The sequence below is a fragment of the Rhyacophila brunnea genome, unplaced genomic scaffold, assembly GCF_057557595.1.
Source record: "Rhyacophila brunnea isolate RB1 unplaced genomic scaffold, BYU_Rbru_1.0 scaffold_11, whole genome shotgun sequence".
NCBI lineage: Eukaryota > Metazoa > Arthropoda > Insecta > Trichoptera > Rhyacophilidae > Rhyacophila > Rhyacophila brunnea.
The window spans coordinates 34,757,898-34,772,764 of NW_028232763.1; the positions used below are offsets into that span (position 1 = coordinate 34,757,898).

Genomic DNA, 14,867 nt, shown 5'->3' on the forward strand with positions numbered 1-14,867 from the left:
CGGGTTAATCATTGTGTGGGTCCTAGGAAAACCGAAATTATGACACCAACATTGAATTCGTTAATCTGCCATAATTTATTATATAGTGATTTTGTTAAAAGTGCTGTTTTATTAAAAAAAAAAATGTTTTAAGTTTTATTGGTAAAACTATTTTATTATAATATTAATATGAAAATTTTATTATTAAGTAATTTTTAAATCAACTTTAAATATATTGACATACAAACTCATATAACCCTTATTATTGAAAACTCGATTGATTTTTTTTTTTATATCTAAAATATTTTTTTACCGTATTAGGATAATAAAAGAAACTTAACTTTCTGTGTGATCTTTCTATCTCTTAGAACAAATACCTAATCTTTCGCTTTCTTTTCGGTACAGTGTACTTCGAAGTTAGTTTGAGCTTACCAGTCTACGTTCCCATCTATGGTTTTTACACCATGATAGGACGCGTGGTTGCCATTTTGTTGATTACGTCATTGGGCTTTTTGTGTGCTTCCAAAACCGCGTGCCATCAAAATGGCGTCGCCGCAACCAAGTATGTCAGATGAAGACAGAGTGGCTCTTGCAGCCAAATTGGACAAGGAACTCGAAGATTTTATCGATGGTTTGGAAAAGAAACGATACACCGATGGCTGGCCAGAAGATCGATGGGAGGTTGGGTGCGAGAACTTATTGTATTATTTACATTTAAACACATGTGCCAAAAATGTCAAACTGTCAAGCCATCAATAACATTGTAATAACGTGTTCTCAATAATATGTTCAACGTATTTTTTTTTTACAGCATATTTGTTTAGAGACAATTTGCTTGGATAAAACCGCTAATCAGATATTATAATCTAATTTCTTTACTTGTTATATATTTCTAACAATTTTAAACAGCTACGGTTAACACATTGCTAACCAGCTGTTTTTGGCATTTTGAATTTGAATGTAAAAAAATAACTATACATATGTGAAAGAAAGAGGAATACTTACACCACTTAGTTGCTTGAGATTTACATATTTATTTAGACATTATGATTATTTTATTTATTATCTGATGAAAAAAATTATAAAAATATTTTTGATGTTGGTAAACAAAAATAAGCCAAGAACCTTTTTTTATTACCTACTTCAACCATTTAGAATTATACCCCGTTTACACGTGCATAGATTCACTGTGCACAGTAAGAAAATGTATGGGGAAACATGTATTATCCTGCAGTTGGCAAGATTGCGTGCGTGAATCAAACAAGTTTGGAGGGTTCCAAATTTCAGCGCGCAAGTAAGATTATTTTCGATCTGCGCCTGCGCAGTAGAGCGATTGGGGTGAACATGCTGGTAAAAAACGAACTACTCATTTTGGGATTAACCGATTTTCAATGCGACCTATCAGATAGTAGTATAAAATGACAACCTCGCGTCTCGCTTACTCTTGAAGAATGAGATTGGAGAGACAGTCAGCACTTTTACATGTAAACAGTTATTGTCATGGTGGTTTAAAATAAGCATGATTGCTGACAGTAATTCCATGCACGTGTACAGGCGCTATTCGATTTTAATGACTATTTCTGATCACCGCAGTGGAAGGTGGGTTACAGGATTGAGTATATTATAATCCAATCACGTTTTCATATATCAGGAGGAGATGGCGAAGCATCCATTCTTCATGAAGCAGTCTCCGGAATCATCTGATGAACTGTCACCACTTATGGAAGGTTTGCAGCGTTTAAAATATGACCCCGAGGAAAATACAGCGACGGAGCTCGCAGTCAATTACAAGGAAGACGGGAATTTTAATTTTAAACACAAAAATTACAGAATGGCAATTCTTGGGTTCGTAACCTTTTGCTATATCGTGTATTTGCTAATATTAAATATAAATCTAAAAAAAGCTAAATCTGTCAGACCTTCATATTTAATATTCTTCTTAATACTCTCAAACTTCTTAATACTAGCAACCAAATTCCAAAAAATCTCCCTATCCTCAGCCAGTCATATCAGGCCTTTGACATGGAACTTGTACATTGAACCCACTTACAGGGTTTTCTTAGCAAATACTCTTTTTGTCCACATCTCAACCTCTCCTCGCATTTAATATTATGTTTTGTTATATTAACAAAGAAGTTTTACTCATTAATTTAATGTATGTAACAAGCAAGGCCTGAACAAAAACGAACCGTGAGTGCGAATGAGAAAGAATTTGGTACGCTTATATCTCCGCAATGTGCGTTGAGTAAGATATAATTTCTACGGCTGAATTAAATATTTTTTGGAAACGTAGCTAGTAAATATTGATTTGAATGATATTTAACTATGTTGTGTTTAAATTTGGTAGCCGTACTGAGAAGCAACATGATGGTATAACGTTTCATAGTTAAGTTAATAATAATAATTGAGGTTCTACTGTGCGTTATATGCAAGAAACACAGCTTCATTTTGCTGAACAATAGCCATTCTCTTTATATTATTACAAAAAATGACACTCACTTTATGTCAGGTCTGGCCGAATGGCATAATCTGTTCTAACGCCATTACAATAAAGCAGTGGCGAAGGGTGGAGGTAGGCTGTTAAGATCCGCCATAAACAGTGCACATTAAACTTTTTCAGACATAGATATTTGTTTTCGTTGAAATAAGACTACAATTTACAGATAATGTTGGTTAGTTTTTAAAATTCAATTAAACCCTGAGAAACCAAGCCATAATAGATAATAGTCAAAAAATACATGTATATCTATAAAATATCTAAAATTATGCAATTAAAGCATACATAACTTTGAATATTTTATAAATAGAATAATATTTTATATATATTATAGTTTGGTTTAGGCAGGGCTTAATGAATTTAAAAAAAATAACCAAGAATATGTGCAATATGTATTTTTAATCCAACAAAAACAAATAACTATGAATGAAAAAGTGTGCACAATTTTGTCATATTGCCCAAATTAGACTAAAACTATTATGGTTTCGTTTAGGCAGGGTTTAGTTGATTTTTAAAAACTAACTAACACCATCTGTAAATTGTAGTCTTAGTTCAATAAAAACAAATACATATGACTAAAAAAGTTTAGTGTGCACTATTTATAGCGAATCTTAACAGCCTACCTCCACCCTTCGCCACTGCAATAAAGGTGATATTGCTATAAATTCCCGATGCGTGATATCGCATAATGGAAATTGCGAAATTTTGTCACATGACGTCTACCTGTACATGTGCAAACGTCGCTATGCGCGAATTTACTTGCTAGCTACTGTACCTAGTGCGTTGTCCATTAATAATGTCATTGCTCTGAGGTAACAAGTAATTATGGTTATTTCATGTATCGAAAAAAGTGAGTTTGGTTTCAAAATTTTTTTATGTTCTTAAACTCAGAAACAATGGTACCCAAGAAGCGTTAATTGGTCATAAGACTGCACTAAAATCCAGCATTTAAAAAACCTTTGAACATTTAATAATTATTTGAACTAAATTCGAAAATTATATTGACGGAATTATATGTCATTCAAAAGGATCCTATTATGGTTTATTCATTAGTCGTTTTTTATATGTAAATCGGGGTCCAAATGATACTATTATTAGTGTTTCAATGCAGCTTACTCTTGATAATAATTGGAGTTGTGGATTTGAAACATTATGTTTCTATTTACAGCTACACAGAAGGCATAAAAATCAAATGCAACGATCCCGAAGTGAACGCAAGTCTATACAACAACCGATCAGCCAGCCATTTTTTCCTGCAGAATTACAGATCGAGCCTCAATGACTCGCAAAAAGCGCTCTCATTTAAACCGGATCACCAGAAAGCCAGATTGAGAGCAGCACAGTGTGCTCTCCGAATATCTCAGTTTGACGTCTGCATTAAATATTGCGATGAAATTCTTGCTGAAGACGCCGCCGATGAAATTGCGCTGAATCTAAAGAAGGAGGCCACCAAAAATAAGGTTAACCACGAGAGAGATTTGCGGAAGAAGGACTTTTTGGAGAGGAAAAAAGATAATGCGGAAAAACAAATTTTTGAAGCCATCAAGGAGAGAGGTTTGTAATAATAAATAATTTTATTCTGAAATTGATAACCAGAACAGAAGATCCTAAATAGTAATGAAGATGTTTACAGCTGATCAAGTATAACTAATTATTGAATTACATACAATACTTATTATTTGGCTACACAATCCAATGTGTATCTCGGCCGCCTCGCAAAGATGTTTCGTTACATTTTTTTTTGCAAGAAATTGATGTTAGCCGTTTGCTCAACTTATTAGGTGCATGCTCTGGGCTCAAACACAGTGATAATCAATATTTGAATTTGCAAGATTTAGAATACAAACTTGAGACCCACGATTTAACAAGCGGGCACGTTACCATTCAGCCATCGTGGGCGGGGGAACAATAATTGAGGAAGAAAATATAATTAGAAAGTGGCATTGCAAGATCTCCGGTCACGTGAAATTAACTGATATGTAATGAAAAAGCGTCATAGTTGACTCGGAGAGAGAAAAACCCTCCGAGTCAACTTAAATCACCAACCTTTCGATTTCCAGTCTAATGCTCTTATCACTGAGCTCTATCCGAAACTACCGTTTGAATCTTGTTGTTTTATCAGAATTTAAAAAAATTACTTGTTTTTACCACCTATTTGAAAGTTTTTTTATGACGTTTGAAATGGTAGCTATATAATTAGACAGCTATGAACACATTGTTTTTAAATGAAACAGAAAATGGGCTATGTTGTCATTTTGCTTCAGTGATTATAAAATTTAATATTTCATTTTGCAGGAATCAGGCTAGAGTATATTCCCGGAAAACCTACCTTAAGCGTGTCAGATCTGGAGCCCGCGTTTCCTGCACTTGCCGGTTGCCACGTCCACTTTGACAATGCCCAGAAACAACTCATCTGGCCGGTCTTGCTCATGTACCCGGAATACCACGTCACCGATTTCATACAGAGCTACGAAGAAACCTCCATTCTACAGGAACACATCGAAGAAATACTTCAAACTACTCCTGAATGGGACAGAGAAGGATCTTATAACCCAACGAGTGTCAATATCTATTATGAGGGAGCCAATAAACGTAGCATACACAAAGTCAATCCAAATCAGAGTCTATTAGATATAATGAAAGATGTGAAGTTTGAATTGCGTTGTGGGACACCCGCGTTTCTTGTATTTGTACAAAATAGTAGACCAGAAGCGTGCATGTTAGCTACATATTCTTGAAACATTGATATGATCCGCTAAAGCTAAACAATGAAGACTTTGAAGAAATTATAACTAAGGAATACATTTTGCTAGGAATGTGACGATTCGGTGACACTGACTTGCTTCCGGGACAATGAGACATCTGGATGAATGAAATGAGCTAGTAAATGTTATGTTTTGAACCAGCAAGTAGACAAGCAAATGTAATTAAAAATATCTCCTTATAATAAAGCGTGGTTTATGGTTGTTGTAAAGACAGACTCATTGCGTTTATGGTGTGTAAAGTTTGTTGAATTATGTTGTGCAATATCGGCCACTCTGTAAATGTTATTGCACAATATCTCTACAGTTCAGTGAAAGATTGTAATATAAAAGCACTCCATTGAATACATGAGTATGTGCAATAACTATAATCATCGCTTTATTGTATTGCTGGTTAAAGAGAGATGTCACATACATGTATTTTATTATTTTGTCCATTGTGAGTGGCGCTGAATCATCCTAGACTCCATTTTGCTAATGAACTAAAACTATATGATGTTTTTGGCGGTTAAACTATATTGATGCTTGAATTGTGGGTTATGCTGTAATATGTTATAATTTAATTGTGGAAATAGTCATTCCATACGTAAATATCAACTCTACTATACAGCTATCAAACCAGGCTAAATATGTATGTTTGTTTCTTTGGATGTATTTTATGGATATTTGTTATTTTTTTATAAGTGTGGGCAAATAAAACAATATTTTATAGCATATATGCATTTTATTTATTAGAATTTTGTCATTTTCCGGAGAGAATCTAATGATTCAAATGAATTCATTTATAAATCGAAACCGCTTTTAAGGAATATGGGATCGACGATATTAAAATAGACATCAAATAATGTAAAAGTTATTTATTAGAAACCTTATTATACAAGGTGCAGTCTTGACAGTAAGTTTACCATACACACTAACTAGATTATATTTTAAATAATATTTCAAAAAACAACACAAACTCATATTTAGAAAACATCTTTTAGCTACCCTAAAATAATAAGAGATCTTTTGATTTTGGTTGTGGAAATTCTTTTTTAATGGATAGCTCGACGGAAACGGAGACAGATTGCAAAGCAAAACTGATCATTTACAAGCACCTTTCAGTAATAGATTCAAATTTTTAAAACTGATTTTCCAAATCGTTTTTTTTAATCCAAAACAGCAGCTATTCAATTCAAAGCTTTCGTGGGACTAATAAATCTGTGTGCAAAAAGAAAAGGGAAGTCTAAAAAAAATAAATAAATTGTATAACGACTAGTATGTGTAAATGAGAAAAAGGATGAGTCTAATCAAGGCTGCTAGATTAACAAATTTCATAAAGAAGCAGTTCTTATACAAAGTTGTGTGATACTGAATCTTCTTGTGATTTTAGACTTACCTTTCTTTTTCTTTCACACACATCCCAACAAAACAATGTCTCATTCCAATGATTACAATTAAACTACTCGGCAAGAAAATATATTTAAAGATAGATAATAATTAGAATTCATAAATTAATACATAATTATTAATCTAGTGCTGCCTAAAATAACTTAAGAACACAACTACATACATTATCACGGATATAATATGATAAACATAGCCTACAGAAAATATCAAAATGCTATATTATTAAAAAAACACAAAATAGGAATTTCATATAGAAAAATTGAATATCATACCAAAATCAAGTTAGACAAAATTTTACAATAACTTTAGGACGTATTCCACTTTAAATATTTCATATAAACACACTTCAAATCGTTGTTTTCCTACAAAATAGAAGTTAATAATTTTAATATTATAATACCCTATTTTCATAGTATGATTCCTTTTGAAAAATAAAAAGTCGAAATATCAAACGGTGATTTAAAACTAGTGTCATTGGTGGGCGCACCAGAGAATATAATAAATCCCTATAATCATCACAAAACAAAGTGCAATTTACAGCAAATTACTTAAATAAGAGAAAAATAAATTATCATAGTTAGTATACGAGGCTTGGCAAACAATAATATTTGAAGTTATCCAACTTTGCTGGCAAATTATGTTCTATTATAGTACTCATTAACAGTCAAAGTTTAGTAGAAACCTGCAATTAAAATGCAATATTTGAGATATACCGGTGTTATCATCATCAGCCTGAAGCCTCGTAATTATATCCATTAAATGGAAAAAAAACTGCGCACCTCATAAATACCAGGAATAATCACTTTATATTGTTTTATTTTTCAAAGCCTAGGTGTTTTACTTCTGCCATTACACTACTGTCATTGGGCCTCATGGTCGTAGTGTTAAAAAAAATAATATCTGCTCAACTTGCAAACTGCTTATCCAGATTTTAGAAAAACATTCCGCAGGCCTATTCATACATATCACTTAACATCCAAAAAGAGCTAATTGTGATAAATATATCACATTTATCACTTGACATATTCTGGCAGTTAATTATGTAAATAAGTTAACCGTTTAAACTGTTAAAAAGTGCTATCTTTTAACAGTCGCTCTCTTGGCCGTGTTAACATTGAGAACGAGACAGAGTACGTCAAATTTACATATTGAAAATTGAGATGCGAGATCCGACTGTTTTGAAATGTGATTATGTCATGGCTGCCGTCTTCATTTATAGTTCCCTGCGAGCTGTCAAATATCGAGTGGCTAGTAGCAGCTAGTCGGAACATAATATTTGTTTTACAATCGCAATGACATGATTAATAAAATTGCTGAGTCAATACAAAATTCTTGTGTTCAGCTCATTACTGACTAGATGGCGCTGGTTCGGCTTTATCTGCTTGTGTTCGGCCGTAACTGGCAGCACGAACATATATCCGAATTTAACTGACATGTCTATCAACTGAATAAATTCGGTGTTAAGCAATATTTTCCATTTAATTTCACATTCAAGACTTAACGATAATTTTAACGGTACCCCAAAAAAAGTTCTGATATGAATTATTCTCTCTCTCCTGCCAACATGGAGTTAAGTTTGAAGATAAGCAGTTTGTGAGTTGAGCAGACGATGTACATATTTTTTACAATAATATGTAAACATCGGTGTGTAAAAATAAAAAAATATATCAGTACCGATGTTTCAGTTATTAAATTTTAATTGCAATGTGCTACAAGTTTGCCTCATAGTAATTTAGTCAATATATTAATATTCATGGATGCTTTAATACAAAAATTGTAAGTCTACTAAACAGCATTAGTACGGCATATAAGTTGGTATTGTTGATTACAGTTTTACGACTTAATTAATAAATGTTAACAACTCTTTAACGATTTAGTACGTATACGCTAGTTTACAAAACAAATAAGTTTTTAAAAATATAATATCGAAGTCCTTAGAATTAGATGTACGATGGACTATTCACAATATTTAATTTAGTATAATATTAAGCACTACGGATGCATGGTAGCATCACATCACGACATAAAAGGTAAAATAAGCATGAAAATAATATAATAAATAATTGTTGGTAATAATTACAAGACCCGATAAAAAAGTTACATTCTTCACTTATGAAAGTCGGGTTCACAGTATTGTGATTCAGCTTTCAGTATGTGCGCAAGCACTCTTAGAAACTAGCGTTGGATGATTAGAATAACAATCAATTGAACTGCAGTGGGCATTAATAGACCGAGCAACTTATTCATGAATCATCGCACAAATACTGTGTACAGTTTTTTAATTTTTTTACATACAAAACTGGACATAACATTTTGTGTACTAACCCATTGAAAAAAAATTCAATACGAATACCATCTGCTGGTATAAAGTGCATTAGTAAATTTTAAGTAGGAGAAAATATTGATGTTACTTTTGAGTTTTGAAATGAACTGCCAGCTTCGCGGGCATGTCTTAATTTAAACACTCTGCGCTAATCAATAGAATAAAATTGTAGTCCAGCGATGGTAAATCTTTTTTTGCCCAATGTGCCAAAAAAACCAATTTATAACAGTGGGTGGCGTGCTAACAGTTAATATTTATTTTATTAGCGATCTCACCCCCCCAATAAACTAATACTGAGTAAAAAAACTGTGGTGCTTCTTATGTGGGCATTCATATGTGTTTCAGAGTCACATAAAATTATACATACATGCCATACACAAACCAAAAAATAAGCGATATTTGTTATACAAGCAGAAGTTTTGTCTACTTAAGATGTAATGCTGAAAATCCATTTAAATGCAATGTCTTTTCATATACAACAAGATTTATCCACTTAAAACACAAGAAATACATATCCTGAGGAAAAAACCACAAATGCGTGTTTGTGCATATACAAGCAGAAGGGGTATGAATACCCAAAAATAATTACTGGTGAAAAACCATTTAAATCAGATGCTTGTTCATAATGTAATGACGGTCATTCGGCCCGCGTCGTCACGATAACGCAGTATTACCAGTGTAACGAAGACTGAACATTCTTTTTAAAATATATAATTATATTTTATAATATTGATTTCATTATCTAAAATGTTGAGTGCTGCAGGTAGCACGTGTACCCTAGGTTCGCCATCGCTGTTGTAGTCTACCTTGCTCACCCTGAAACAATGCTATAAGAGCGATCTATATTGCAGGGTCAACATGGAAAGTTACGTAAGGTATAGTGCGACTTTTATACAGTGTCCGACACAACAGCGCTGTTTGCACATAGTATGAAAGGATGTGAAAGAGCGAAATGATTTTTAATTCCCTAATTGACAGTTACTATGTGTCAGCCTCTAAATATTATATAGAAGTCGTTCCACAAGTAACAATTACGAATGCATACCGCAGTTCAATTAAAGGACCGTTTAATCGTAATATCATTCTAAATATCGTCACGGTTCTGGCAGAAGACACTAATTCGAAAAAATGACATATTGAGTTAGTTATACCAAAATGTTTCTTATTTCAAACTTTACCGTCTGGAAACCTTCGTAATAAATAAACAGTCTTTATTTTAAAGTCATCCTTTTTACGATTACTTAATAAACTCACATGATAGACCATTTCAAACATTTTAACAATTTCAAAGTCAAATTACTCAAAACTAGTATTCTCCAGTTAGTGTGTTCTGCCAGAACAGAGACGATATAAGCCAATTTCTTTATCATTGTACCAAACAACGATCGATATTTAAAAAAAATTTGCTTAGTTAAGATATTTCACTATTTTATGTGTGCAGTAGACGGATTAATTGTTACTAATATTAATTGTATTTAATACTACAAGAATGGTCCAGTGACAATGTGCAGAAAATACAAACCACATGATTAGCAAACCATCTTTCCTTGATTATTCGAAGCCGAGCTGGCTTACGGCAGTATACAAACCCGAAACATTTTTTCTAAATATGTCAAGTAAACTATTTTTACAACATAAAAATAAAACATCTTCGTGAATAATGTAACATACATTCTTATACTACAACTACGGGGTGAAAAAGCTACCGAGTGAAACGATTACCAACTCTTTATAATGTATATTAGCAGTACTTTCTCGTATGGCTAACTCACGTACCAGTCTCATAATTTACCATGACTCATATAGACTACAACCATTTTACCCATTCCCAAAGTAAGGCTATCCCGCTTACATTCTAAATTACTGCATAATCTTAAATAATCAGAAATGTTTGCATATACATTGCCAAATTACACCACCAGTCTCATTTATATTTATATTCTATAGCTAAGAAACCTCGAGTTAAATATTGTGGTGTTGCTGCCAAAAGTTGGTAAGTCGACAATTTAGGTATTTAGAGTTAACAACGGATTATATGTCTATATATAAATATGTATGCTAGAAAAAAAATTCAAAACCATCCATTGTATAAAACATATACATAAAGCACAGAGGAATCAGCATTGTGCCTGATTTTATAGGGCATGTCAAACTTTCAAATTGCAATTACTCCATAACATGATTTCGAGACTTACCAACTTTTGGCAGTAACCCTACAATATTACGTTTTTGATAAAATATATGCCACCTTTACATCCCATTTGATCAGTGATAAACATTTCAAGCAATATTAATGTTAATACGAACACATTACAAATGAGCAAAATACGTGGATTTAAGACTAACAATATAAATTTATAATTCAAATAGAATTTAATCGAGACTGAAAGATTCTTGGACCAAGTGGGGTTCAAACACATCTTCGATGAGTGCTCGGTCTAGCCACTGATGTATCGGCCAAATCGACATAACTTAAAAGAATTGACAAACACTGCTTTAAACGATACCCATTGGAAATACAGCTGATATGTACTATTAAATCAAATTTTCAAACACTATATAAATAAGCTTAATTGTCAGCCATATTGATATTATGTAGTTGGGATGCGTGTCCGGAAACTTGTACGTATGCAGTTCGCCGTATCACGCTTCAGCATGAAATGTTGTATCGGAAATATATGGCCATGACATAAAATTCATGTCTAAATAATACACGGTTCTTGTCACACTTTTACACTTTACAGGAAGCTAGCAGCAAACGATTTTTGAAAATAGCTGATATACTGAATTATTTGTTAGGTTAGGTTTTCATTCTTGAATTCATGAGTTTTGCCAAAATCAACCATGAAAATTGAATTAATCTTCATATTGAATCTAATAAAATTGGAGACCGTACAGTTACGCCATACGGTCATCTCTTTCCGATAAGAAAGTGTGAAAGAAGACTGTGCCACGGTGAAATGTTTTACGTACAATTTACGTGTAACCGTTGGGATGAGTCTGGAGGTATAATTCAGCTACAATATAACACGTCTGAACCCGAGGGAATACTATTATAATAATGGTGATATTATGCTGTTCCCTTCAAAGAACCTTACAAAAACTAGTTACTCCTGTACCCACTAACACTTTATAATACTATGATTATGTCTCAAAAAAAGACTAAACATTCAAACATGAGAAAAATAAAATATATCACAAAAATGTAGGCGGGTGACAAAAAGGCTCTATCAAAATAATGAACTAGGTAGTAGATATAGACATTTTTTTTATGCTTCCACTGCACTTCCACCTAATAAAATAAGCACAAAGGCTAGAAATACTGCGATGTTTTGGTATTTACAGGTTTTATTACTGGATAGTTAACCAGAAATGAACTCATAATATCAATGGATAGTGTGTAGATATTTTATGTCCAGTTTTTATTGAAATTTAATTCTGTACCTGAGTCAGTGTACCCTATCTTCAAAATGAAGACTTGTTTCTGCCGTTTGATTGTCGGAATTGTATTGAATTTCAGGTTTCTGTTATGAATTGAAGCAAAAAGTAAATTTGAGCATAATTATGCAGAAAGCAGTCAGTTTGTGTAAACAGAGAAATAGCCAATTATCAATGATTATTTTAACTACACACCCCATACACGGCATATTAGCTTGTTTAATGATAAATACCACATATGAGTCGCTAAACCTGCTCTGGACGATTTTTCAATAAATTAGTTTTGAATGAAAGTATGTGCTATATCATCGATAGGTCTACCAGCCTATCGAGGTGCGAGTTTTAAATTCCACCCTGTTTCGACAAAAATTCAAAATGAATAATGACTTGCGTCGCCAAATCCGCTCTAGGATAAATAACATGTTACTAAATCCGCTCTACATAATCAGACGTCGCGATTTAAGCCATGATTTTTAGCATACGTTTGTTTAAATCGCTATATAAACATAAACGTCACCACGACTAGCATCAACATTATGATAAATGCCCAAAATAGTTTTTTGTGATTTACTCAAAACCCAAAAAAACCTCCATAGTAGGTTGAGCGACTCATACCATATTTATGAGTGTGAATAACTTATAAGGAATACCTATTTATATTTTTCAAGTGCATTTTACATTATTTAATGTAGTAATGTAATCAAACAAACAAAAATGTTAAAACAATGGACACATGGACTGGCTGCTTTCTGCATAACTACAATCGCTCAATTGACCGAAAGATGATAATATATGATATATAAAATCATCGGCTCTGAAGTAGAGTGATTATGTATACGGTATTTGAGATGATATTATTGTCTCATTCAAATTCATACTATGGCCCATTTCGCAGACCTTCGTTCGATTTGAATTAATCAAATTCAATTTTAATCAAAACTTACAAAACTGGACATAAAACGTCTGTGTACTTACCCCATCGAAACGTAGCTATAATTTGAAATAGTAGATTAATTACGTTTAATTATGAAATTAATTATGTTTTCAATATGAAAATGTTGAGATAAGCCATCGACAATAAAAGAGAAAGAAATAACTCTAGTATTGTCAACTTATTTGTAATAGAGGTGTTGATTACTATATAATCAATTAAATTATTATAATATACGCCATATGACAACCGACTCTGTGTTTTACATGTTTCAAGTAGAAGGTTGTATGCGACATTAGAATGCGAAATATTGTACAGGTTATGAGAGATAATGATAAATAATAAATTAATTAATTCCAGATTACACAAATAAAATCCAATGTTAATATTTCTATAGTTTCATATGGCATATTTAGACGGTGTAGATTGTTAAAACAATCTATATGCACCTGTAGAAATAAATAAAATCCTCAACGGCTCGAGACAGTACTTGAATAAATTGTTAAATATTAATCGTACTTTCAATAAAAATCGTGCCTTAAATAAACTAAATGCATTCAGGGAGTTGATATGGAAAAACTCTCGCCTGAATCATTTCTGTTTTACCACATGAATGTAAAATTCCATCAGGAAGTCTGTAAATCGGCGGTAGACTGTTCAAATGAACGTCTCGCCATCGTGATTAGACTTCCTGAGAAGCCGGTGGTAACTGCTAGAGGTCCTCGGAATCGCTGGGCGGTTCGAGGGCAGGGCACAGGGTGACTGCGACACCGCGGTTCAGCGAAACGGCCGGGTAGAATACTCCGTAGAGATCTGTGAATGCGACGCCGCCCTGCAAAGAGAAAAAATACACTACTTGAGACTTTTTAGATATCGTGATTGTAATCAGTATGATCGATTCATCGGAACACAGTAACAAAAAATAGAAATAGGAATTAAAAATGTATCATGCATGATATATGGTCATAAGAGTAATCTACTGTAGGCAGTCCTCGACTTTCGTACATATGTAATTGGTTTGTAGCAATGTAAAAAAAAAAACATCAAAAAGTGTATTTAAAAATATTTTGGACAATGAGGAAATAAATTCATTTGCAACATTTTTATCTACACTGACACCTTCTCCGGTGAATTTACTATTATGTAAAGAATGTCTCAGTTAAAATTTGTCGAACCAGCTTTTATCTTTAATAAATAGTATTAGTATTACATAAAAATAAATGAAAAACTCAAAGGCACATCCATTCTATAAATTTCATCCATCACTAGGCTGTGTCTTTTGGAAACAATCAAACAATATATACGTTTAGAATATTATGTGCGACTGTCACTAGCTAGATGATCGCGGTGCGGTCTTCATATGTAACACTGGATAGACGTTCTTGGAAGGTTTGATTTATGGCTGTGCGGCAGACGAGGCGAGTTTAGATGTGACAACCGGTCAATGTAGCTAATACACATGCGGGTGTGTTGCCAAACAATGATCATTTAATTCTGCTTATGTTGCATAACTGTCGATCATTTCAATGAGTGTGGGTTGTTAGAAAT

At 33.0% G+C, this 14,867-nt stretch overlaps 2 protein-coding genes across 4 annotated transcripts in view; one reads left to right on the forward strand and one right to left on the reverse strand.

The window, feature by feature from the left end:
* Positions 1-513: 513 nt before the first annotated feature.
* Positions 514-5,952, forward strand: Dpit47 (DNA polymerase interacting tpr containing protein of 47kD). Of its 2 annotated transcripts, none has more exons than XM_085960319.1 (4): positions 514-665; positions 1,631-1,824; positions 3,645-4,030; positions 4,772-5,952. In XM_085960319.1, exons 1-4 carry the CDS (start codon positions 654-656, stop codon positions 5,212-5,214), a joined length of 1,035 nt encoding a protein of 344 aa, XP_085816445.1. In that variant the 5' UTR covers positions 514-653; the 3' UTR covers positions 5,215-5,952. The 2 variants fall into 2 exon arrangements, with proteins under 2 accessions (XP_085816445.1, XP_085816444.1); XM_085960318.1 differs by having other exon boundaries at positions 514-660.
* Positions 5,953-6,086: 134 nt separating this feature from the next.
* Trim9 (E3 ubiquitin-protein ligase Trim9) overlaps positions 6,087-14,867 on the reverse strand; it is a 30,741-nt gene continuing 21,960 nt past the window's right edge. Inside the window, exon 9 of one of the 2 annotated variants that reach the window (XM_085960317.1) lies at positions 6,087-14,151. In XM_085960317.1, coding sequence (XP_085816443.1) covers positions 14,032-14,151 — 120 coding nt within the window. In that variant the 3' untranslated portion in view covers positions 6,087-14,031. The remainder of the gene's footprint in view (positions 14,152-14,867) is intronic. The other variant, XM_085960316.1, reaches the window with a different exon arrangement.